This window comes from Varroa destructor, unplaced genomic scaffold, assembly GCF_002443255.2.
Source record: "Varroa destructor unplaced genomic scaffold, Vdes_3.0 BEIS01000005.1, whole genome shotgun sequence".
Taxonomy (NCBI): domain Eukaryota; kingdom Metazoa; phylum Arthropoda; class Arachnida; order Mesostigmata; family Varroidae; genus Varroa; species Varroa destructor.
The window spans coordinates 2,282,956-2,309,928 of NW_019211458.1; the positions used below are offsets into that span (position 1 = coordinate 2,282,956).

The window sequence follows — 26,973 nt, forward strand, 5'->3', positions numbered from 1 at the left end:
TTGGGCGGTGGGTGCTGCCACACAACACCAGCCGCAGAAACAGCAACGATCAGCTGTTGTTTTTTTTAGTTCCATCGAATTCTTTGGTGTTTATCAACCCCAGTTCTGCGAGGGTAGGTTTGCCGCCGATCACACCTGATGGTTTTATCACGTAGTTTACGCAGTTGATCAATGAATAATGTGATACAGTGTTGTTCTTAAGAATGACGCCTGAGTAACTATGATTTCCTTCCGGGCGATTCGAGGTTGAACAAGTGGTGCGTACGAACCGAGGATTTCTTCCACTTAAAATGCTCCATATGGCAAAGATTTAGTCAAAAATGGAAGCCAAACCACTTGTAACCTGTAAGTCATGATACTTTGATAGGTATTTCTCATTTCTTTATGTTTATAGATATTTCTTCAAAGGAGATGCCCTTATCTTGTTTATATTTAGGACTTATTAGTGGTTTTTTTTTATAGTTGCCAGCTACCGACATGAAAAGATCCATTGCAATTAAAATGTAATTAAGACTTGATCGCATTGAACGTCATTCTTCGTCAAATATAACTAATGTGATAGAAACAAACAATTTCATTATCCATGAACCGCCAATGCAGTTTTCTTTTGTATTCTAAACTGTGTCTCTATTTATGTGACATATAGACATATGATCGTGCTAGTAATAGCGCTAAATCCAAATTAGCTGCACTTTGGTCAGTTTCAGTTCACATTTATGGATGAATCGGTTGATGATATTCCATGAGTTTTTTAACTGAATATTGTAAATTTGTTGTTGCATATGCATATTTAGGGCTTCATAGGCTCACCGAAGTTCTTCGTGGCACGTCTTTAAAAGGACATATGCAACGAACTATTTTTCGGATGAAAGGTGTCGCGTCATTCTGATGCTTTGATTACCTAAACCTTCCCCATAAATTACATACGTGTAAACGACCTCTAAGAATTTTACTAATTCTTAGTGAGGTGATATTTGTTTTATCGATCTCGATTGTATCCCATGTGTATCTTGCAGATACGGGTAACTGTGCACTGTTTGAAGATCTACGTGGTTCAGTTTGCCCAGCAGTGGCAGCGGAGGCTACCGAGTGGCGTCGAAGTCTTGGACGTCACCGAATGGTTCATATTGACGCGAACTGGATCGAGTTCGACAGGGATCGGTTGAGCGCCAATAGGGAGACTCTCCTTAATCGACAGTATCTTCATACCTTCTGGACTGACTGCTCCGTAAGATTACTATTGTCAGAACAGTATTCTTCGTTGTTATTGCCAGAGCAGTACTCCTCTTTGAATTGATCATCATTGACAGGGAAATTAGCTTTTCAATGCGATAGAACACGATATAATCGCTTTTTCTTTTAAAGTTCGAACATGCTGACTTAATGACGTGTGAAACTTTCATAGTAAGAACCACTACCACTGTGAATAAGTAAGTCAACCTTCCGTCCAGGACCTATAGGCTTGAGACGGGCAATAATTGCGTTGTTTACTAAAGTCCTATGAAGTGTAGAGCGCCAAATGCACAAAAAAGTTCCACCCTTTCTACAAAGTATTTGTATTTGTTAGCTTCTATGTTTATACCATAACTTTTAAAGACAGAGTTGTCATTAAGAAGTGTCACGGTATTTCTGGCTCTCTAGGATTCTGATGAATACAAGAACACTGTCAAGCAGGAAATACTCCTTTGGATGCAGGAACTAAAGGCAAAGTCTCAGTGGGACTGGTTAATTGTGGTTGTCGAGGATAACGCCCGTAAAACACCTGCAAAAACAACCTCGAAATTGCTCAAGAGCACTGTCTGGGACCGCATACGAAACGACTTCCCCAGTAAAAATATAGATAGGTGCTTAATTTATTTTCCTCTGCCTCTTTGCTAAATTCACCAGTACTTGAATGAGCAATTTTGTGCTTTCCATTTTTAAAGAGCTGGTTAATCGATGATTCTTTGTCAAGATACTTGATTTAAATAGTTCAGTTTGTTTAAGTTGGTAATAGTTTGCAATTAAGAAATTGTAATAGCCGGATTCTGCCCATTAAAGGTTATTTATCCATTTGAAATTCATCGCTTTTTTTCTATTATAGGGTCTGTACGTTTGTACGCCCCTCGAGGGGAGAGTTGGGTAGTCGTAACGCGTCCTTAGACACTTTCCTAGGTCAATTCCGTACAGCGCTCCTGCACGGCCTTAATAGAGAAATCGGCTACTACGAAGACAAACTGCGTGAAAAAAGAGAAGCACGAAATAACCCAGGATGGAGTTTCATCGATTTTTATTTTATGCAGGTACGAAATGAATGATTTTTTAGCTTTATTTCTTATCATGCGCAATAACTTTCACTTCGATATAGTTTGCAATAATTAATTGTAATACAAGAGTGTAAGAACAAACTGCTAATTTCCTAGCAAAAGAACAAACTAGTAATTCCAATCGGCCACGTCGAAGCTCGGCACAGTTTTTGCAGCCACCTAAAATATCGTAAGGACCCCATGACCCTATCGGTTGTGATCAATAGTGAATTAAAATATGCTTTAATTTATAATGAATAAACGACGCGCAACTGTTTTGAAATGATAAGAATAATACTACTAGAAGTTTATCAGGAGAGTAACTGGGTTGAAGCCAATGTTAGATGCTTTTTTTTTTCTTAACCCAGAAAGTCGTTATAGTGATGAGGCCTGACGTTGTCATCAAGTAACCAGACTGCATGCTTTCGGTTGCCACAACAACGGTCCATACATCTCTTTAGGTGCTCGAGATAGCGAGCTGCTTCATTTTCGACAAGTATCTCATAGTAGGACGTGGCCCTGATGTCCGTTGCAAGTACCACTATCACCTTACGTCCGATCCTGCTCGACAGTGCCATCGTCTCGATTCCTCTCCAGAACAACGCCGCTTACTTGCCTGGGGTCTCTTCGGTCGGCGGTAGATATTGAACCATGCTTGGTCTACGGCGACTGTATGCTCCAGGCGGGTTTTGTTAATTGAAGTTGCGCAAATTGCACGTGGAATACACTACAGGCGGTTTCCACTAGCCTGGAGTGAATTTATGGAGATTTATTTTTTACTTAGTTTCCGCATTTTCATCATTTGGGTTATGATTCTGTAACACATTACATGTGAGGTACCAGTTTTGGCCGACGCAGCCCTTACACCCCCAGCTCTGCGTCCGTAAAAGCCCTCCTCGATTGTAGCAATGTGTTTTCGTCTTTTAAGTCTTAATATCTGACCACCTTTTTTCTGGCCTGCGGAACTCCATTCGCCATTTCTCAAACGTCTGCATTTTTTAGGTACTGTGCTTTCACTTAAGGCCTACCGTCTTCACCTATCTTCGATAAATATCCGCAGCGCTGTGGCTTTCGATGAACAAAAACCTAACTACTGGATGTTGATTTTCGAGACCAAAAAGTTCTTTTCCATCTCAACTCGTTTTTGCTTGGGTAATCTCAACCCGCTTTGATCACAAGTGTCCAAAAGACTGGAGAATTTGTCACCCAAATTTTATGCGCCCGCGGCGCGTAATTTAGAAGTTATTCAATTTCAAAGTTCGCCAGGTTCCCTTGAAAAAGCCTAACTATATATATATATATATATAACTAAAGTCGTCTGTAACATCGTATAAACAGTCGAGAATGTTATTACTTCATACAAACAGATAATCACAAGGTGGTTTTAGATAGGTAGGAAGATTGTATGCTCAATTTCATTGGCTAAATATAGAGAACTTTTTTAAGACATTTCGAGCGAGCATGACATCATCTCATTCGTGTTTATTTTGGGGCAAAGAGTCACATGTAAAAGAAGATTTTCTTTGAAGCGCAGCTTACTGTTTGTTGATATATCCATAATCTCGCGTAACACAGACGTGGACAGAATAAGTAAAACGATGTATGTTCGTGTTTAATAGGTCACATGAAGACAATAGTGTGCCAGGACATTTTAGTTCCGTGTATTAGTCCGCAGTATAAGAAACGAGCAAAAGTAAAAATAGTTAATTGCCGTTCAGTTACCCAGGCATCGATTATCTATGTTGCTACGTTTTTTCGTGCATCCTTATCTGTTTTCTTATATTCGAGAGGATTTCTACTCGAAAGTCAAATTGACTCAGAGCAATAACAAATAATTTGAAGAATATTTGGATTGAATATACCTATGCGAACTCACAGGTAGATTTTAGCTATTTGTGTGCTGCAAAAGTTTTGAAACTAGGATTAACAATTAGCTCGCTGAAAGTCTACCTTTTCGGGATAAAATGACTGTGCATATTTACTCTTTGACCCAATAAAGATAAACTAAATTGAAATTGAACAGACCTTCAACTCATTATTTTTTTGTACAGGAACAACTAGCGTTTGTCTTTGAAACCATGACTCTTTATGAGGATGCGCTTGTCCAGTACGATGAGCTGGATGCTTTATTAACCCAATTTGTAATCAACGCCGCCCAGGGAGAGGCTCCCCCTTGGCTGCAAACGCTGACCGATTGTCGCAGTTCCTGGAGAGCCCTTTGTATGAAATCACAAAACTCCTCGCAGGCGTCTTCTAACTCTACGTTATCAAATGATCGACAACTAGAGCAGGAAAATGTTAGTATTCAGTTTAGCGAAGGAAACGGTAGCCTTCTTGATCTTCGGAACCTGCTATTTCTTCGGATTTGCAATATACTCATTCTACTCTGTCGGTAAGCCAAATAAGATCTGCCAGGTGAGCTACGAACATATGTACCATAGGTCAAACTACGCTAATCGTATTCACGTTTTTTTTTTCAATATTCATACAAGCTGATGTTTTTGTAGTTCCGATAAAAACTCATATACAGATATTCAAGCGTTCAAAATCGTGGTGTTTTTAGACTTTGACCCTTCACGCCAATTAGAAACCAACGAGATACAATACGGAAATTGCAACAAGCAACGCAGTTATTTTTATGATAACACTAATTTTACTGTTCACGCATTGATGTTTCAGCCCGTGGGAGATGGCTCGACGTGCATTGCCATATATACAAAATGCTCAGGTCGAATTAAAGTCATTAGGCGTCGAACTTAACTGTGTGGGCGCAGTTGATGCTTGGGCGTTAGCCGGCTTTCTTGAAACACTAGTTGTTTCTGAACGATACAATGACTCAACACAGGTACATAGCGCAGGCAAAGACCCGCACAGGACGATCGCTTCAGGAAATTAGTAAAATTATTGAGGAGGCACTTCACAATACAGCGCTGTACTTAGGCCAGCTTACACGTATTAGTTTGCGCTGTCGGAAAATTATAGAACGGAATGTAATGAATAGATAATATTTAATATCCAGTTAAGGATCTTTCCATAACACTTCAGGTGGAAAGCTACTCACTACACACGGCACAGTTATGGGCTCATGCGCGCCTGAAAATGAAATCACTCGGAGTATTATGTGGCCTCATGCCTCGGGATTCTCCCACCTCTGAACAAATTCATCTGGTTGTAAACATCCTTGCGGGTCTTGGCGACGACCCGAGAGCTGGTGCGTTACCTATACTTTATTTTCTAAAAACTGGTACGAATATCCGCCACGATCATAAAATATGAAGTCCTACTGATACTCTTGTTTTTTTCTACGGAAACTCTTGGTTGAATAACTAGAGTGTGTTGACAAGGTAACAATATGATGAATGAGCTTAATGAGTCAAAGTTTGAATTTTTACGAGATGAAAATTGGGAACAAAGGGAAGGAATTATATCTATACTGTTTGCGGAATACAAAGTAAAAGCAAAAACTAATTATCGCTTCAATTATTTGACGCCAGCTGAGTCTTAAGGACTAGTCATAAACTGTTTCAGAAGTATCTAATATATGTATCGGATAAGCAGAAAGCAAGTAGCTAATTTAGTACCCTAAGGACAAGATCAGTCTTTATAATAATAATAATCATCAAATAATACAACGAGTGTAGAATAATATTGAGACTGCGTCTTGTGTTTTCATGGTGGTGTAAAGCATTTTTATTACCTCAGGTAAGGACCTTACCCCCATCGCTTGAAGACGCCTGACACATGGGTAATTTAAGAATCACGATAACGGCATGTATCACGGGCGAAGCTGCTAGTATATTACAACAAACCAGTTCCGTTTGTAGTTAAAAAAATTATTCTGGACCTATAGTGTGTTTTGTACTTATAGGAACTTCTCTGTAATAAAAAGCCTTGGCAACTTTTCGAACAAGCTCTTTGGTGGTAATATGTATGTATACGTAGGGTTAAATTATGAGTGCTTCTGATTATCGAAGCTGTTTTTCTCTAACGATATCGAGATCTCTGAGATAGCTTTTGAGGGTAATTTTAATGGTTATCGATACTTTAACTAAGCAGACTGTTTAGAAACAACCAGGATGTAAATGAAACGTGTCCCCCTGTTATTGCGTAATTTTCAGGCGAGTCGGAACTGAGTCCATGTCGCCGTATCTCCGAAGCCCTCTCGTCCAAGGAGTCCTTTATGCGACACTACAAAGACGTTTGTGAAATCGCCATGGGCACCTTTAAACACGTGGGAAGGCTCCGAAGTGCGCGACTCATCGGGAAGGATCTAGCAGAATTTTACCTGTAAGTTCTACGGCTTTCGGTGCCGGCTGTTTTGTGACGAGCGGGGCAGAATATGCTAGCTACAATGAGGAGGCTGTGCTTATTGTAAGAACATTAACATAATTTTTTGCTTTTTTTTGCTTAATTAATGTAATCTGTGTAAATCCGCATGGCAAACAAATGATATTTGTAACAACGTGGTAGCCATTTAAATTAAGTATTAATAAAGAAATTAGATTTTTCGGTGTATATCTATATTACGGTCACAGGAATTGGTATGTTACAGCTGGGAGCTAATTTATGCCTTGCACGTGTTATAGTTGCGCCGCTGTCATAACGAAAGAGTTATAAAATTGTGCGATTACTTATTTTATTATTTATTTTTGATTGCATATAACAATGCTTAAACTTAAAAACGACACTTATTTTCGTGAACTAAAAAAAAAAAAAAAAGCCTCTAGGATCCCAATTTTATCATACTTTAGATACCGTACCCCAGATCTCTAAAAACGATATGTTTATGTACTCAACCTGCAGTGATAAGGACGAACCCCAAATGGCCGTGCAGTTCCTACAAGATCTCCTGAAAATGTACCTGACGGAGCGCTGGGGTCCGTTGGCTGTACTGACTCAGAAGCAATTGTTGCAGTGCTATCAACTTCTGTCATACGATCTCCTTTATTTGCACACTGTCTTAATGCTTGCAACCAATCGCTCTTTGGACCAACGGGAGCGCCGACATTTCTTCGATGATGTGCTAGCTACCAAAGACCGATTAGGCAAAAGTATGAAAAGTACGTATTCGTCGTCACCACATATTAGATAATGAACTAAATAATGTTACATGATGTGGTGTTATCCATACTATTAAGAGGTAAAGATTGTCCTTCTGTTCATTGGCGAACGGCGTTTTGTCTGTTGAATATATATGCATCGGTTTATCCTCTTTCAGATAACAAAAACCTGACGTTTGCTTTTGCGGGTATTCTAAGCCTTGATGATCTGAGAATAGATAGCGATTCATCGGTCTTAACACTGAACTCCGACATTCGCCTTAAGCTCACTATTACGTCGCATTTGCTCGCCGAAGTTAAGATGAGAAAAGTTATTGTTCCCTGCGAGAAACTTGAGGAGGTTAGTGCTAATCTGTTGTTATTGCTTTCTAGTATTCGTTGATCTGCAGTAAGTTCACTACGCAATAACAACACTCCCGACCTAACAGAAGATAGGAAGATTATCACTGGGTAAACTTTTCGAATGTAATTGTGGAATTGAGATAATAATATCTCTGTTTCGAATTTTAATAGCAAAATTCCAAAAATAGTTTTGAAAAATGAAATTCAGCTGTGGCTGGGGAACAAATTAGGAACCTTGCAGTTTCCGAGATCCTCGAGTGTTTCCTGTATCAACATTGATTCTTTACACACCCTTTTGTTTCCAAGTAAGCTACCCTTTAATAGGTGACTAAGAAATCATAGAAGTATGGTAATTTTTCTAAAAATATTTAGCTGCATTGTAAGACTATAGCGTGCCCTAAGAGACTACAGCATAGTGATGGCCACAGTAAAAGATATTGTAGACGACCAGCGAAGAAATACTTTCTGCCGAAGGTTGAGTTCTATATATCTAAATTAAACTTCCACTCATTTTATACTCAGCCGATAATCGTAAACTAACTTTGAAAAATACAAAGAGCACAACATAAATATTAATAAAAAATACGCGTTTTTACCCATTAGGAGGGCCAAATTGGTGGAACTCCGCGTAAAGGTTCGATGATCCTTGCACCTGGTGGAAAGCGGCCTCCGCCTAAAATCAGTGTGCAGCAGGGTACCCAGACTAACTCCATCCGTAAGTAACAATGCAATTGAAAACCAGAGATTTTTTAACTATTTTTTGCGACACATATTGTTGTTAAAGTATGTTGTGTGGGTGAGCTTTTATCATCTGTATTTAGCAGTATATCAACATCTCCGGTATCTTAACCGCGATATACCACGACTATATAAAAACTAAATGTGAACACGGATTTTCGCTAGAAAAAGCATGCAAAAAATTTGCTTAAAACAAACCCGGGCTCATACTTCGCAGACTTTTTTTTTTAATTAAATGTCTTTAAAGTTAACTGTATCTTAAAACTGTGTAACTCCGAAGGAATGATGTTCTTTCGTGTTGAAGTTCGTATATTCGCTTCTAATAGAATGATAATTACCGCCCAAAACGCCTTCATCGTGGCATTTAAAACGCCATTTTTTTTAATCTAGTTGCGTTAGATGACCTTGAAAAATGAATATTTCACTGTAGGAGCATATATTCGCTTTAACGATATGAAAGCAGACCTAAAGTTGTTTTTTCGTATTTTGGTCGAAGTTTTGGTGTGTTCAAACCAGCATCAGGTTTTGTCCCGGCAGGACAGCTCCAATCTTGGCTCGCCATCATCACAAGATATAGTTCGTGTTAAATCTGACACCCAGTTTGTGGCCAAAGATGTCTATCTTGCCCCTGGACAGAATGTGATCGGGTTAGCATTCCGCACAAATCAGTGGGGCAGTTATGAGATGCGTCAACTGGTCATGGAGTGGGATCACTTAGGACTTGTTGAGGATTTGGAGAACAGTATTCATCACAACACTCGAGTAAACATCATTCAGGAAAAATGCCGACTTAGCTTTGAGGTATGATAGTTTTTATGAGTAATAATCATCATCACTTATGCACAACGTGTTAATATATATATTATGCTACTAGCAGGTTATCGCTTATCGCCACTACTTAGAGGCCAGTTCCTTGGGTATCTATTTCTTTTCTTCATTATAAGTGAATTTTGTTTTTATGCTTATTGTGTATTTTAATGTATTTGATTGATTTCAGTTGCCGAGTGAGGAATTGCTAGCCGGCGTAGCCCAGTCTGTGCGACTGTCAGTTAGTGCTGGCAGCCGTTCTGTGGCAGCCGGCTCAATTGTGGCCTTAAAGTCGTCACCAGGTCTACACTTCGACAAAGATTTACTAGTCATTCCCAATGAGATCGCAGCCTTTGAGTTTCGATCATTTTCCGTTGGATTAAGGAGTAGCTTTTGTGACCAATGGACATCAAAAGGAGTCGTCCACGAGGTCGTTGCGACCGCAGGTTGGGAGGATGGCCAAGACGGACATGGGAATCGATCTGAAGCGCAGGCCGCTCAAGTTCGAATCAAGTTGCTCTTTATGCCACCTTTTGTCGTGACACATAAACTGCTAACGTGTGACACGGCAAAATTTATTCAGGTGCGTTCATATCTCACAAGCATACGGACGAAAAGATATTCTGCACAACGCTGCAAATATCGTGGCTGGTTTGCCAACAACATTACGTAGATGTGCTGCATAAAGAAGATTTAACTCCACTATAGACCCGTAAACTTCATCTTGCAATTTCAGGTGGAAGTGACTGGACGTTCTTTACAGTTTTTTGCTGTTAGTAATCCGAGACTTGACTGCCCATCAGGATTCGCTGCTCAAATCCTAGAGGAGGTAAATATATCTTTAGCAATACAACTGTAGCCTCGAAGATGGGTGTATCCTATCAAATTCTGCTAAAATTATACTACCAGCATATCCGTGTAGGTAAATAATTAAAATGGATTCACTTTTTTGTAGGTGGGTACGTTTAAGGTGAACTCTCGCTACCCTACGGCGTTCGTTTGGCAGTTGGAGTCGCCCGAACTGGTGGAGATGCCCCTGGAGTTGAAATTTGCTCTCGATTTTTACTGGGAAGCTGGTAACCAGAGCGGATTTTATTCCGCTTCTTTCAAGCTTGAAGCTTTTAAGGTACGTTGGGTGCTCCAGGGTACGACAGACGTCTCCTTTGATTGATTTCTATCCAAATCAAAAAAACTATCAAAATGCCATACTAGATATAAAACTAGCGCTTACGAATGTTACATTTATCGTCCACTTTGCTTTTCATCAAGGTTTCCTTTGATTTTCGTTAACTTCGTCGCGTTTTTTCTATATTTTTATTCTCACTCGGTTCTATAGACCCTCTATTCGGTACACGCAACAGTAGACCCCGAATCGCAGGGACATTGCAAGGTAGATGTATTATGCAAACTGAACATTCGCGTTCAACGAATTCCATTATCGGTTAAGGAAAGTAAATCTGAACAGGATCCGATCCATCTGTCGATGGAAATTATTGCTGATTCAGCCCTTTGGGCATTGCAGGTATGTTCTATTATCTACACGATATAAGTATTATTTAATGTTTTCGTTATATCTAATTCCAACTGTGCTTTGAACCCGCATCGAACCGCCATCGAGCGGGCAACTGTTTAAAATTATCATATTTCCATTGCTATTCTTAACTGTCTGAGCTACACAGCTCAATGAAGTCCAAAAGGAATGTTCCTTGCAAGTCTGGTAATAAAAAAATGCTTGCCCCATAAAAATAAGTTGACGACTGTGAAGATGTGTTTTTATGGATTTATATATTACTAAATTTTTCCAATTGCGATCCTACAGGGCCGCAACTCAGATACCTTCATTCTATCTGACCAGGAGTTTACATCGAGCGTCGAAATGAAGCCCCTGGTTCGAGGGTATCTTCCAATTCCTCAAGTTCGTCTTTCAAAGTACCATCCTCCGTGCAAAGAAGACATGAATAAAGGTCAGTTTTATAAATGATATTCAACGAGTTTAAGAAGTAGATGCTTGTTCTAGATTACAAGGTTGGAAAATTTGAAAATGTGGTTTTATGACAACATGAAAAAGGTAAGGTAAATACGACTTCTTTCAGTAAAATAAATTACTAAATAACAATAATCAAATTTGGTAGTTTATTTGTATTTAGAAAAGCACGATTGTATTGTATGAGTCCAAGACGTTAAAATTGAAAATTTTTAGTTTGGTCTACCCGATCGAAGAAGCTGGCTACTTCTACTACTGCAGTAATGACGCCGCGTAATACCTCTGGCATAGTGCACTGCTTATCGCATATTGTACAGGTATACGTTGCGCCCGACAAAATCCACTATCCCATATGTAGTAAGATGAAGCCATTGTACTTCAAAACATGTAACGATGTGTTGGTTTATTTTGTCCAACCCCTATCCAAGCTTCACTAATCATGGCTCCCGTGTTATAAGAATCAAGTTCAATCCATCTTTTCCGTCCATGTGTGGATGAAATTCGGATTAGCAAGGGTGATAATGAACTTCCAGATTTTCTCCAAATAAGAGTTAGTCGTCACGTATCTGTATAAAGATGAACGATGCAAATCCATGACGCTCCTTAAAAGAGAAAGTTTCATTTGGCTAAGGTTTCGAATTGCTTCGATGAGAGGTGTTCGTAGACAGCTTGAATTTCGTAGAAAGCAACCGGGGCTATCTTTCTCTAGTGCAAAGCCCGCGCCGTGCGCAAGGAACATTTTGAGGGTGTGCGTATTGCTGGGCATGAAACCCATTTTCTCCAAAACAAAAGCAATGATTTCACTTCTTCCGCGGGATCTTGATTGCGATCATTTAGCGGTAAAGAAAATGTCAGACGGCTTATGTTATCATTCTATGCAACGCCAGTTGATTGGACAAATGGCTCTAACTGGGCCACTCGGTCACCTGTGCTTACCGAGTTCCTGCGAAGAGCACCTTTTTGGTTCGAGACAGACACGATGTACTACCTAAAGTTCTATATCACATGTCGTGAAAGTGAAATGTCCTGCATGAAATGCTGCCCAAGCGGAATACATAAACAAACTTGAAACCTTATTAGTCGATGTGTCAATGGATGAGTTAGAAGCTTTTAGCAAAACTTCGCAAACGAGGGTTGAGCGGGGTGCCTTTTTTCTTGTGTGTGACGCTGAAAAAGGCATCATTCCAGTTTGTTGGTGGGGCCCATATCGTCAGCAGGCATTTCTTGACGACTTACAGATGTACATGTCAGACCTATATACATATACATACCCAGGATCATACCAGATCCTATGGGATTCGTAATGCTGTGTGAAAAAATGTTTCACTAACGATCTCATATTATGTTAATATATATATTCGTCACACATGGAAGGTTTCCTAGAGACCGCGCTACATCATATCTATCACAAGGTTGCCCACATTTTGCGCAAAGGTAGTTCTCCATTGGTTTGTGAAGGCCCAAAGTAGCACACACCATATAACAATGGACGGGAAATTGTGTGACGACGTGGTGGACGATTTAGATCCCTCATTGTTCTAGTACTAAAACCAATTTTCGTGAATTTCTGTTCTCAGCTGCCGAAAGTTTTAGCGAAGGCAGGAGTGCAAGTATGGAAGCGTATTCTACGTTTTTCACTATAGAAAATGGTGTGTCGGCAAGTCTATTTTGTACTGTTTCAAGAATAACTCCCTCAGACGATTTAGCTGCTTGATGTTCTCTATAATCAAATCCTGCCATGTTACGTCGACGCCATATGCTGCTAGTGGAACGGCTTTAAAATCGAAGAAAAGTACAGTAACTGAAATGGACGGCCATTGCGGATTCTTTATGATTGCTGACGTAGTCGGTGCTTTCTCTCGTCTATTATGCTATGTGAAGCTGCGATATTAGCAGCTTCAAATGCGGGAACTTGTTGACAAATTTCTGGGACGTTCCTGATATGACTAGTGTATATCAAAAGATAGCATCCTGTTTCCCCGTTTAAATTTTATCGCTTTCATCTTTGTGAGGCTTACCTTTAAACCGAGTTCCATGGCGGTTGTATGCAGTTCAGCAAGGATTTGATGCATCTGAAACTTGCTATACTCAGGCACGACTAGTTCGTCTGCATATAGGAGTACTTTCACAAAGTTTTTGCTCACATATATATTCCTAGGCATTTTCCGAAGCAGCAAGAAAGAGCACTTCGACTGTGTTCCCTGAATTTTCTCAAGATGTCGCTGCCGTCAAATCGAGCACGTTTGTGGTGACCCTTGCTATTGTGGAAGTTGTTAATACTGCATCCCTAAGCCATCTCCACAAATACAACCGTGAATATATGGGGGATCTCCAAGGATTCATGGACATCCGCCAGGAGAATTTTACATGCTGTGGCCGTTGAGTGCCCCTTTATAAATCTATGTCGCTTTTGGGGAATCACGCCCGTACTTTTTAGAAACTTGTTTAGCCATCGTGCCAAGAGCCAGAACAGGAGCTTATAGCACACGCTCTTGTTCGGTGCCACACTACCGCGCAAGCTGGATTAGGTCGCTTCTCCTTTAGAAATAATCAGTAAAGTGCCGACTCTTCATTGGAATGACAGCCTTGCCAAGAGGAAACTATTGTTGAGTAACACTGTTTAGCAGGGCTGCAGAACGAGCGCGCTTTTCGTTTTGTATATTGTCCGAGCTAACAGCCTTGATGGAACACCAGTTTTCCAGCGCTTGTACTAGTTCGAAGCCTAAAAACTGTTGTTCTAAAATGCGTTCTTTCTTGCTGTTGTCTTATCCTCCGTTATCATAAGTACATCTGTTCGTCGAGGGATAGTGCAATTTATAGAGAACGTTTTAGCAGCAGCAAGTAGTTAGACAGCACGGGTGCGGTAGTAGAATGAGATCTAGTCAGTACTATGCTCAGTTAGACTTGTTGAGGGCACGCTGTACCTCAAACACTAAGAGCTCAGATTTCGGCTCCTCGCGCATCGTGGAGGTTCGATTTTTTTACGTACCAGCGTACAGACCCAGGATTTGTGAAATGGAATTCGCCACTTCGATCAAGGTTTTGATGCGAGAATCAATATCCGGACCTCTTAGTGCAGGAAATAGGGTTGCCAATTTTGGATCCAGTTTAGTGGGATATAGCATTCTAGAATAACCAGTGTTTCTTCTTTGCGAAGTTGTTTTTTGCTGGAGAAGCAGCTCGACCCTAACCAATACATGCCATCTTAAAGCGCTTCCCTCGCTTAAAAAATCGTTTCTTTCAATACCCCGGCTTTTTTTTCTATTCAAATTGGATGCGAATATACTGAATATGTGTGGAGACGAATAATATATCGCTGAGATATTATCATCTATCGTGGTGCAGTCAGTGGAAGGACCGTAGTACGACAATGGAAGTGATCTTGTTGGCCAGTATCATTGTGGTCATTGGAATCATTGTAATCAGAGAACGAACGCAAGAGAACTGATGACGTAAAATCCGCTGTCCCTTAGTAATAATCAATCATTTTTTTGCAAACGTCCCACTTGTTTGTCAATGGTCACGCAGCACTGATACCCCTGCACTATTGTAGCCTCTTTCAGCTCTTAGATTTCGGGGAATGGGCGGCGTAGAGATCCGGCCGATCGAAGGGCTTTGACCCCCAAATCTTCGTAAGTGCGGCGACATTCATGTCGGTAAAGGCAAATGGTGGTAACAGCAATAAAACAAGAGTTGCGCCCTCTGCATCTTCACTACACAACAAGTGCTTTGTCATGCCTGTCTGTCTAGTCCGAGTGCGCTATGCTTAAGGCCTAGAGTTGCCTTTCTTGAAGTTTCCGATGGAGCGCTTGTGCCGTTTAATTTTAAGTGAGAGAAGTCACGTCGTAAAATGCACCACTTTTAGAGAAAAAACCTTAGCATGTACGTTGGCCCTTTCTATATACTGCAGTGCACCAAAAGCCTATAGAATTAAAAACAGGAACGCGGGTTTAACGTTTGAATACATTTTGAAGGTATTGGTTGAAGCTAAAAAAAATATATTGCAAGAACGAGAAATCTAGACCCGAATCCCCACCTTTTCGTCTTCATCCCATTAGACTCATAAATGTGTACTTCCTAAAATTTTGCCTAGATTGTTAGTCATTCTTCGAAATCAATTTAACCACGAAAAGCTCGAAAGTGATTTATGCAACAAGCTATTTTTGATCGTGCGGTGCCGATATTCTCAATACTTTCCATAGTCTATGTCCTCAAAATATTGTCAAATGTTCAGTTCGGTTGCTTGCTGCAGGTACGATCTTATGAAATGGTTTCCTCCCACCGCAATCGTTACAAATCGATAATTCTAGTAAATCATCCATAATAACTCTTAAAGTATTGCTTTATGTCGATTGGTATTTGATAATATTGCACGAACAACTGCTTACAATGGAATTAGATAGGTGGAAAGCCCATATTTCCAAACACCGCGCTTTGCTAACGCTTAATAAGCGTTAACAAAGTTAATCTTTGGGGTATATGATGCACTTGTTTTTGTTTCAGAATTGGCGAAGGCAACGTTGGAGCCGTTTCTACCTGGACAAGTGTACAACTGGAGTCACGCAGCGCAGGCCCATGTACCTACAGCTGCCCATCCTGATGGCAAATAAATCTGATCACAACTATAGCTTGACATGCGGAGTGGGCCGATGGAAGTCGTGCATATGGATAGAAACTTCACGAAAACACCTCAGTACTCAGAGGCTACTTCAGTTCTAGAATGACAGGTGTCTGATCCGATCCCAGCTTTCGAGGATCACTCGTAGTTAACTGATAATGTAGATAATTAAGCAAGAGATCAGTTGGTCATATTTGTTTTTTGAGACTAGTGTTACTGTAATATAATAAACAATGCTTTGGCCAGCCAAAAACAATGACTAAGAAAAAGCGTGAACCGACCTGTGTTTTTATCATCTGTTCTGTTTTTCGTTTCCCATACTTTTACTCAACAAATGTAATTCGTCGATCTAGAAATTGAGAAATGCCGGATCGCACTTTGAAGACCCTTTCGTTAATTCAAATTTACCGTGAAGAATGAAAGGTCTAGAGATAGCGTATGCTAGATGATAGCCTGCCATTCCACCGGTATTTTTATTTCTTATAGGTTTGGCTTTAACATAAGCAAGTAATTTAATGCAAGGTAGCCATACATAAATTAATTCTTCTTAACTACAGCTTCATTTAACAGCTATCGCAAATGGATAAGTACAACTCTATACAGAGTTGCACAACAGAGTTCCTTTCCTTCCGTAAATTTTAAGTGTTTAACTGCTTTAGTATGTGTTTTGTCTGTAGCGTTAACAACTAACATATCTAATTTTCGCAACCTTTACGCCTAGTTAAATAAAAAAGGAATTGAACGATACAAGCACGTGTATATGGCTACAAAAAATAACAAATAGTCCAATTAAAAATCCTTAAGATATCTCGGATATTATGTGTTTTTAATTTTTGGGAATGTGATACATTTTCTGGGCTAAGAAATTCATAATCGAAAAAAGTATTACTTTTACGTATGCGCTTTGAGGCTAGGTTATTTTCTTAAATATGTGACCCGTACATACTTCGAGATATTTCAAAAAAGGTTATGCCAGAGTGATCGCTGTGCTGATGCAAATCCTATTGTTTCTAAATTTTATGACCTAGATAATTTTTTAGATCCTATAATTTTGTTCGTACATGGAACTAACAACTTCATTGCTCCGCCTAGTCTAAGATCGTCTTTATTGACAGTAATGATGGTACGTTGACTAGGTAATTTTGCCGTTCTCCGAGCTGTTTCCTTTGGCGGCTCACCATATATAATGATGTATATGAGCCCAAGTTATATTGAAACCGGCTACCAAAGTGATGAACAGCTATGCTGTTGTTGTGCGCATGCCGAGGGGACGTTGCGGCCAGTTATGTTATTGTACTAATACTGGAACTGGCCGGGGTATTGTGTGACCCTCAATTTCACATACTGTACTTATGTTACTTTATGCATGTCTAGTTTTAGATAACCGCTCGATTCGTTAATAATGGAAATTATATGACATTTCATATATTGTGAACTATAACTAATATTATGTGATATATGGGTTTATGATTTTTATGTTCTATTGCTAAATCGCCATATGGGTCACGGGTTTTGACTTCGCAACGCTGTTTGACAATGCGAAAATTTTTCTTTTTTATATTGTAGAAATTTCTGTTCTGCTTTGCTTGAGTTCGTCATTATCAGCTAACGTCATTCAAACAGGAATATTGCGTATCCAAGCGTCAAATGCATACAAAATGGACTTGTTTAGCGAAAGCCTTAGGAATATACTTACGAGGACAAGAAACGTCGGCCTACTTTTCGTAAATGTTGTACGATTCTGATAAGTATCGTAGCCGTCACGACCTTATTACAGGGGATTTTCTAGCCGCGAGTCGATACTTTACAGCTAGACTTCCAGGCCCAGTTATTTGCGCTTATTGTGAGCAATTTACTACATCTAAAAAGCAGCCTGGGTTTCAGATGAGGTGAACTTGTTGTCGACCGTCAGTGACAACGCAGTTGGTTTTGACTGCGTAATATTAGACGATTGGAACTGCACTAAATATTAGGATACCAGTTACTATGACCACTACGCTGTCTTTCAAGAAGGGGAAAGTCCTTTTGCGCGAAGCGCCGTATGCTGCCGCGATATGTGAGGTATCTCTTGCCAGCTCTTGTTCTTACTGTTTTAAAGATGCAAATGTAAAAGCGTGCTCAAAGTGCCGGACTATTTCTTACTGTTCGAAGGAGTGCCGTGTAAGTATTCACACTATATTCAGTTTGCAGCAAGTTAATAAGGTTACAGCGTAACTGGAGCAATTCCGACATTAGGGAACTAGCTTTAAAGCTCAAATTAAATGATCAGACTGAAGGCTACATATGGTTCTGGAGATTATTATTACAGTTGCATTACATTTTTAGAGATACCAGACATCTTCGCAGTATCCTAATAGGCTTCCTGAATAGGTTAGTACCTAATCGGTATATATATCGCTGATACTTGCATTACTGAAGGACGCGCTGTACGTTTTTACACAATGAAAAATTACCACAAAAACAAAACAGGACAGATACAAATAAAAGCAGCTTACGCTTTTTGATGGTCAGCCGATGTGTTGTTCGTAACCTCCGCCACACATTTTACAAAACAAAGGAACCACGAAGCTCAGGCATACTGGCTTGATGGGAAGTCCCTTGTGAAATCATTGACATCTGCCCCAGTTATTTCCTACCACCTCTTTATTTGATTCATAGTTAGGTAGTATTAACTATGTTCAATCCGTATACAAGGTGGGACGTTCGAAGTCGGGCGAACCCTGGCTGGCTGCTTCTTATAGCGGGCATGTTTTTCTTGTTACCAGAAAAAAGCATTGGCGTTAATAATGCTTGATGTAATATTAGAGGATAAGTGTGGCACATATTTCGCTCGCGATAGTTTAGAATCTCATAGGCAATGATAAAACCGGTTAATGTCCTAGACGATTGCATATCACTGGGTACCAACAGGTAGTCTCAATTAGAAAGTCTAACTACTAGTTGAAATGACTGACACGTTATGAAAGTTACATGATTAGCTTAACTGGAAAAGTGGACATTCGCCATTAACCGCTTAACTAACACACGTAATTTCAGAAAAAAGATTCAGCAGACCATAAAATCGAATGTATTGCTATTCGAAGAACAGAAGGTCAATCACTGGATACTGAAACCCGCCTTGTAATTCGGGCGATCTCTAAACACCATCGAGAGATACAGCGTGGTGTTCTCTCGGTTGGAGATTGGTTCGGTGTTAAGCGAACCATCATCAATTTAGTTTCCCATATCGATTATCTAGCAAACCAAACGGATTTGTTTCGGGGCACCTCAACCAAAGCTCAAAATATTCTTAAGATAATTGGGGATTTAATCCCATGCTTTCATGAAGAGCTCATTGGAATGATCCAACGCATTCGGCTTAATTCGTACGGTAGCCAAAACGTGGTCGCTGTACATTTAGCTGCATCGAAATTTGATCATTCGTGTCAACCGGAATTACCTATTACTCATGTTTTTGATGGTCGTAAAATTACATTTAGAGCGCTAGAAGATTTCACTTGCGAACGTGACCAGATGCGCATCAGCTACTTACCGCCGTTACTTAGCTATCCCGTTCGCCAAGACCTTCTGATGACACGTTACTATTTTGAATGCGATTGTAATAAGTGCTGGCAGGACTATTATGATGAAGCCAAAGAAGAGTGCGAACCTTCCTTAAGTGAAGAAATAGAAGCGGTTATCGCATTGGAATCATCCTCCGAAATTTTAGAAAAAGGGAAAGAGCTGTTGTCACGAATGGAACATTTGCCTCCGGAGAACTATTGGATGTATCAATTGCGGTGCGCGATGCAATCTGCCGCTTTTACGGAGGAGCAGTACTATGATAGCTTACAGCATGGATACCATGCGTATATGGGAACAGATGTTGCCTCCTATCAGGTAAGCTTAAACGCATACTAGGCATACCTCAGGCGTTGAATTCCCTCGTTTTTTTATTGCTCAAATTTGATTGCACTTTCAGTTAAATTAGATCATTGTCTGGAGTAAATCTGGGCTAAACTCATTCACGTGTTCAATTTCACTTGAGGCACTTTCCAGTGCACATTCAGGCCCTAGTCAATTACTTTCGCTCTTAGAACAAATAAAAAGAATTAATGTCTACAATGCAGACGTTTGCTTTTGCGTCATTCTTATTTGTTCGTTAATTAAGTTCATACATCAGGACTATTCCGTTTCGCAGGCAAAGGTACTCTACACTATGTATCTGGCTCTTCGCGAGTTAGGTTGGAACAATGAAGACCACGAGCATCACAAATACTACCTAGAGTGTCTACGCAAGGGGGGCAGTCTCTTTGAAGTCTGCTTCGGAAAGAAACACCCGATTAGCTCGGAACTACGTAAAGCGCAAAAGATGATCTCTCGTGAATGAAAATCGAACTCATATAGTCCTTAAAGCATGACGACAAGACATGTGTATACCACAATGCGGTGGCGGCGTTAATAATTCGTTAAGACAAACGAATTAGCAAATTTTACACATCCATTATCTTTCCTGCGTCAGAATCATAAATAGAGCAAAACAGGAAACATTGAAAAGGAACCTAAATATATACCTGACTATTTGAAATCATACTAGTCGCAGTTTTTAATCTTATCATTGCATACGAACGATTTTGAACATCTACTAGTAGAACATCTACTAGAATATATCTTTATAAAAATAAAGTGGTTCTGGATGCTATTAAACGAATTGATACGGATAGTCTAAGAAGTGTAGCTAGGACCTAGCAAAGATTTTCCGTTAGATGATATTATATATATATATAATAAATTATTATATATTAAATAAATAAAAAATAAATTTAAAAAAATAAAAAAATAATAATAATAATAAATGTATGCATAAAACTTAATTTAAGTTTTATGCATACATTTTATAAAATTTTTATTACCTTTAACTTCTACATTTTTAATTTATATTATATATATAATATTTTTAAATTTTTTTTAATATATAGTTTTATAGGTAAAATTAACCCTACGCCCCAGAGGAAATTATTGAACGTGGGTTTGTTGATACAATTGACATTGGTAATAAAATTTTTCGTTTACATTTTATTTATTTATTACATCATATGTGGTAACATGCCGCCATAGTTAAAACCTTGGTTGTTTTTCCTACTGATCACTTCGGTATCCTAATTTAATGATATGATTAGAGATATTTGCTCCAGCGTTAAAAATAGCTTATTCTGTCATAAATATTATTGAAATATATAGTATTTCAAAACGAGTGTTATATAAAAACACATATTTAAACATTTGTTTTTTAGAAGGTAACATGCGTTTTAACCATGCGTTAAAGGGAATCACTCTAACAATGAGAGGATCACATACCCAATGAAGAAAGAAATATATAAGTATTTGGAAATAGGAAGCGAAAAAGGATTTCAAAATATCGTAACATGTTAATAATAAGATCCTTCTCAAAGCTGTGAAAATACTAGCTTTAAACATTGTTTCAAACCTCGTTCGTTTAAAGAAATAAAGTGGGTCGACAACGCAGTACGGAATGGTGTTGTTCGATATACATGGACTTGGATGTCTACTTGTTAAATAAACCTAAATCTACGTTATCTGTTTACATTCATAAAGGTAAGAATTTTGACCACGAAGGCTTAATCAAGGGATAAAGAATTTATTTGTTCGCAATGTATTAAAAACAGCTGAGACGGTCAGAAGGGAAAACAGAGGATCAAATTAATTAGGTTCAATATATTTTTAATATAGATATTAAAGAACTCGTTAATGACCTAAGGGAAGCAATGGGCTCATGCCTCATAAACTGTAAGAAAACAATGATTTTTTTGTTGTCGTTAAATATTCGGGAGATTAAGAACAATGACGTGTAGAATCAGTTTTCTGAGAACTAATGCTGTACGCTATAATGCGAAGGACTTCAGCAGAAATCCTTCCGTCCCGCAATGCTGTTTGATGGAATAATGTTCCCAGTGAAATTTTAGTGACAAGCTCTGTGTTAATTAGACCTGATGGCGTATGAATCATAAAGAAGATGCGTTTGCTTTATGCTGCTGCCGCTGTGATGATACCAGCACGTTGCCGAGCAATATATCTAACAAACCTGCAAAATTCGTGCGCCTTTGTCAAGACACTTTGGGTTAAAGAAAGGCAGATGCCTGAACTGACATTAGAGCTTAGATGTCCGGTACGAAAAGAAGATTAGCGTAAATTAAGAAGACAGCTATTCCCATAAGTTTCCTAACCATCATCTATAAAGATAGCCTGCTAGGCCGGTAGCGTTACAGCGGAATTAACCTATACATATATGCCTGATAAGTAAGAAAAGAATTATTGAACTACGTTCAGTAGTAACCTCCGTATCAGGAGGAGGGTAAAAATTTCATGATCAGTCCAGCTGCGTTAAGAAAGCTTTCAGCCACTCCGTTCTTACTTAGCTCGTGCGATAAAACCTCAAATTCTTAAGTGGTACCATTGGGACCGTTAAATAGCTATATTCTATCCCGACTTCAGTGAAAACCACAATGATTCGATTATTCAGCGCATGAGGTTTTGCCATGTGCATCTCTTTATCGTTGAGTTAACGGACATAATGACATCGTCACGTCAAGCCTAAAACGTATTACTCGACGACCCACACGACCAGTTAACTTTTGCATTTATCCTTTTTCAAATGGCCAGTTGGTCATTTTTCATATATCCGATTTTCCTGCTGGAGTGTAATGGTGCTACCTTGCTTCAGTTAATTCTTGCCCTGTTTTAATATTAACGAGCAGAATCTGGTGTTGGCACACTTCATTTCGAACCCAGCCATCGTAAGCAGTGCTTAAGATCAGCATTAAACGTAAAAACTTAAAACGCTTTACGTTCAACAAGAAAATTCTGTTGCAGTTATGATTTAAGAAGCTGATACAAACATTTTGAATAAATAAACTCTCTCAATAACCTTGCTGACCTTTTTTTCTGTGTAATCCTATTGGTGCGCTTGACCTTAGTGCATATAGCGTGCTATTTAACTCGACTAAAAATACTGTAGTATAAACCCAAACAATAAGTTATTGTAAAGTTTACTGGTTTGGTCTGGCGCGATTTTATACTTACATAGTATAAACTCTAGCAGACGTGCAGGTTTATTAGGTCATGTTGCGAAAGGGTACCTTTGTTTCTGCGCTAAAACGTTTCTGAAGCTATAATACAGCGTTGCTCGTAGTCATTTTTCATTGCGACTGATCCATAATTGTTGTACTGATACACTTTCCGAGTTTTAAGCATTTCCAATACCCAGCAATAATTATTTGGTTTTCTATATGCTTGTAAATCACCTTTTGACATAAATCCTAACAAGAATGTTTGATGGATGAAGAATAAATTGCTTGATCTGCACAAAAAAAATATACAGTCACCGAAACTGACCGCAAACTTAGATAGCCTATCTCAACATAAAAATTTTGATCAGATAAACTAACACTAGGCACGCACACATTTACTGAATGTATAGTGGTAGATAGATTTTTGTTGAAATTAATGTTGTTTGGACGGTTAAACCTCAAAGTTGAAAGACACATGGGGTTAACGCCTTAAGTTCTGTCGAAGACTTAGAAGTACTAGAGCCGCAACGTTATAATTATTATTACAGAGCGACGATTCTTCACGTGTCTGGTCTAAGCCAAAGTGCACAGAATTGTCTTTTACAAATTATGAAATGTACGTTGCATTATCATTACAGTCAGCTTGTATTTCAAAGAAAGCAGTCAAAAATATTTCTTATTATTGATTGCCTTCACCAACTTTAAGATTCGTGCGAAACCGTATTATAAAGATAACGTATTCCTTCGCAGGACCGAAATTTTCCTACGGTGATCGCTTCGCTAAAAACCTATTGAGTAGTATGAGATTGGCAAGCTGTGAGGTATGTTAAAGGATTGGTTACTGAACTGTTTCAAGTGACTCACGTTACGAAAGTATACCATCTGGGGGCGATAAAGATAAGATAAACTTGGCCACTCCTCGAGCATCGCTTGTATAGTTTTTGCACATTTCACATTTTTAAATACGATCATAATGATAACTCGAGGGAAATTCAGATGTGGCGATGAAACAGAAGCGCCTGGGCCGCTATCAAAATAAGCTATGACGCAAATTAGGACGTAGAAACACCTAAAGGCATAAAATGCTAGCCGATTATTAATTGTGCCTTTCAAGCCGCTAGCTTAAGTGATATAGATAAGTGATTATAGAAACCATACAGTATGATTGTTACGATGTTTTCTAATCTGTGTGATCAAACTAATTGCCTGTTATAACTATTTTGTGTATAACGACGAGCGATCAACCGAGAATTTTCCAAAACCGCCTTAGCCTAAACAAAGCATTAGCCAAAGGCCATTCAGCTTTTAACTGGCGATCGGCAAATGATTTTAGCAACACTATCAATGTTCAATATACTATTCATGTTCCGACAAACTCTAACAAGTAGTTAGAGTGTATTGAAACCAATGGAACTGGCTTGAGATGTTACCTCAGCCGCAATCTACCGACTTTACACTCGATTTGTTAGCGCTGACGAAGAACCTGGCGAACCGATTTTTCAGCACTCCTTGAACCTTTCTAATATATATATATATATATATATGGTCGCCAAACGCGTATCTAGGAACAAAGGTCTCATAGTGTATTCCTTGTGGGCTATTATCAAAATTCGATGCATTTCGTAAATCCAATATCGAATCGAAGGCTTCTAGGTATTCGGGCAATATCTAGGCGGCCATTCATCATGGCTCAAAAACTTCAGCACCTGATTAATCCGCAACACACATCACAGCCTGCTGGCCACATGTGAAAGTGTTCTTCAGACGATTACCCCGTTTGCTTTCGTGTTCGACCATACACGTCCATACGTATTCAATTCTTCCCCAATACGATATAATGTAGAGTACTGATTAGTTAAGCAAACCTAACGCCGATCGGCATCGAAGTGACTGTTCAAAGTGCCAGGCCTACACAATATTATAACTATCCAACGGCAGCATGGCCGCTAACAATCAACTTCATATAAATCTCAACGGTTTGAAATATTCGGGCGGCAGCTTAGGATATACACTGAACTATTGTACAGTTTTTTTTTTCAATCGTTTTTACTTTTTTTGCTCGGCAATTCTCAATGCTTTATCGTGGCATTCAACCAAACTGCTTCTTTGATCGAGTTTGGTAATTTAATCGTCCAGGCAACACACATCTACCTAGAGCTCACACGCTTTGTCCATGAACACGCACAGCAGCGCCTGCGCACGACAGGCCGATCGACTGCGATTGATACGCGAACTTTAAGCAGACGTGTATAGCTAAATTTTCAGCATGCCATATGGCCACAGTCGAATCAGTTGTATCGCACGAATAACACTAACTCTGATTTACTGTGACTATCGTCTCCGGTCAGGATTTGTGCCTCCCTCCAACAAAGACTGTTAGCTGTAACCTTTTATCTTTTACATCTGCAGCGTGTCTCCATCTCGCTCAGGTCCACGACTAGACGATTCCAACTTGTTTGAATGCACACTTACCCATCAACTGACGCAGATTCACCGTACTCATCTAGGCCGATTCGCTTATCCTCGTACAAATCGATAGACGGATCCACAGTCAAAACAAAGAAATTGAATAGCTTTCTGATATACAAAATGAGTCAGAAAATAAGCGTAAAATGCACATTTTAGGTACATTAACTACAGACATTTATGATAATCATTTGAATTATATAGTAGGAAGACTCACCACAACTAGCGAACTACAAAACGGTAATTCTCACTTACTTACTCACTAACTTAAAGATAGCCATTGTACGTTAAAGTAATCACTACAAACATCAAATTATCGATTCGAGTACGCTATGTATAGCCGAGCTGATTAATAGTTGTTTGGGATTTCGTCGACAAACAACATGATACCAGTGATGTAGCACAAAAAAACATACACTAAGTTGAGTAAATGTGTCAAGAATACGTGTGCCTTTCAATCGTTGGCCCATTTTTAGGTGAGTGCAGACATTAACATATTACGGTGTGCCCTTCTTTCGGTACATGCAATTGCGCTTACACCCTTGCCCCACGACAACCCAAGTCATGGAAGCGTATAAATCGACTGCGGACCAAACTGATTATTATCATATATATTAATATACATAGTAGGATTTTTATTACTTCTATTGACGTTGCCTTGTAGTTTCGCTGGCTGCGTCTTCGAACACGGTCACCTTTATAAGATTTCTCGCAATTATAGGGTTGGTTCGTAAGGTATTAATGGCGATGCGTTGATTATCGCATTCTAACATGGATTCATAACCTGCAAAATATAAAAAACAACATAGAGCGGTTCAGTCACAATTCTAAAAATTCATGTGTTTTTAAATTTTAATCCTGTCAGATTTCGCCTGAATGTTGGTGTTAAGAAACAACAACGCATCAAACCATTGAGAGTCCAGCGTATAATTTTGCTCAGAAACATTAAATGCTTCAAGTAGTTTTTAAAGTGTCGAAAAAATGAAGGGCCACTTCATTCTCTAAGCTGTATGATTCTGTAAGCTGTAAGATATGACTCGACCGCTGCTTAGTACTCCTTATTATATTGCCAAAAGACGCAGTTTCTTGTAGACCTGTGGACAATAAGTATTAATATACAATGCATTTATTCGTTTTCCCTATTGGCAATCACTCAACTTGTCTTTTAAACTTGGAAACATTCCAGATAAGTTATTTTTTGTCGGAACTCGTTAGGTAACCGTACTTTTATCGTACCGACTTTTTTTTATTACCTTGCGACGGTGTCGGCATAGTAGCAGATTCAACTCAAACATTCCAACGATAAGTTCATTTGTGAGCGTAAAAAAGAAAAACTATATGACAAAATTACCCCCATGGAATTTAATCAAACAATATAAAACGTTAATTTCAAAAAATAATCTGATCGTTCAAGCAGACTCCTATTTTTTTTTTTTTTTTTTTTATAGAGTTAAAGCAGCAGAGCAGAGCACATATCGGAGTATGCTTCGACGCAACACTTCCACTACAGCGGAGTTCGAATTCGATTCAATGGCTAAGCTATAAAGAAAAACAAAGAAGCTTGCTTTTTTTTTTTTCACAGTTACTATGTTTTGCTTTCCGTATA

The 26,973-nt window shown here is 39.1% G+C and overlaps 2 protein-coding genes across 2 annotated transcripts; both read left to right on the forward strand.

The window, feature by feature from the left end:
- Positions 1–10: 10 nt before the first annotated feature.
- On the forward strand, positions 11–16,110 carry SIDL (SIDL trafficking protein particle complex subunit 10). Its single transcript, XM_086990283.1, has 18 exons — positions 11–345; positions 1,017–1,228; positions 1,642–1,844; positions 2,084–2,282; positions 4,337–4,677; positions 4,965–5,130; positions 5,331–5,496; positions 6,404–6,572; positions 7,089–7,345; positions 7,504–7,685; positions 8,291–8,402; positions 8,922–9,226; positions 9,423–9,815; positions 9,969–10,061; positions 10,188–10,358; positions 10,569–10,754; positions 11,052–11,196; positions 15,720–16,110. The coding sequence occupies exons 1-18, from the start codon at positions 321–323 to the stop codon at positions 15,824–15,826; spliced, it is 3,432 nt and encodes a 1,143-aa protein (XP_086846409.1). The 5' UTR covers positions 11–320; the 3' UTR covers positions 15,827–16,110.
- Positions 16,111–16,254: 144 nt separating this feature from the next.
- On the forward strand, positions 16,255–20,406 carry LOC111251145 (N-lysine methyltransferase SMYD2-A-like). The gene is made up of 3 exons (XM_022807467.2): positions 16,255–17,994; positions 18,871–19,713; positions 20,015–20,406. Exons 1-3 carry the CDS (start codon positions 17,821–17,823, stop codon positions 20,201–20,203), a joined length of 1,206 nt encoding a protein of 401 aa, XP_022663202.1. The 5' UTR covers positions 16,255–17,820; the 3' UTR covers positions 20,204–20,406.
- The last annotated feature ends 6,567 nt before the right edge of the window (positions 20,407–26,973 follow it).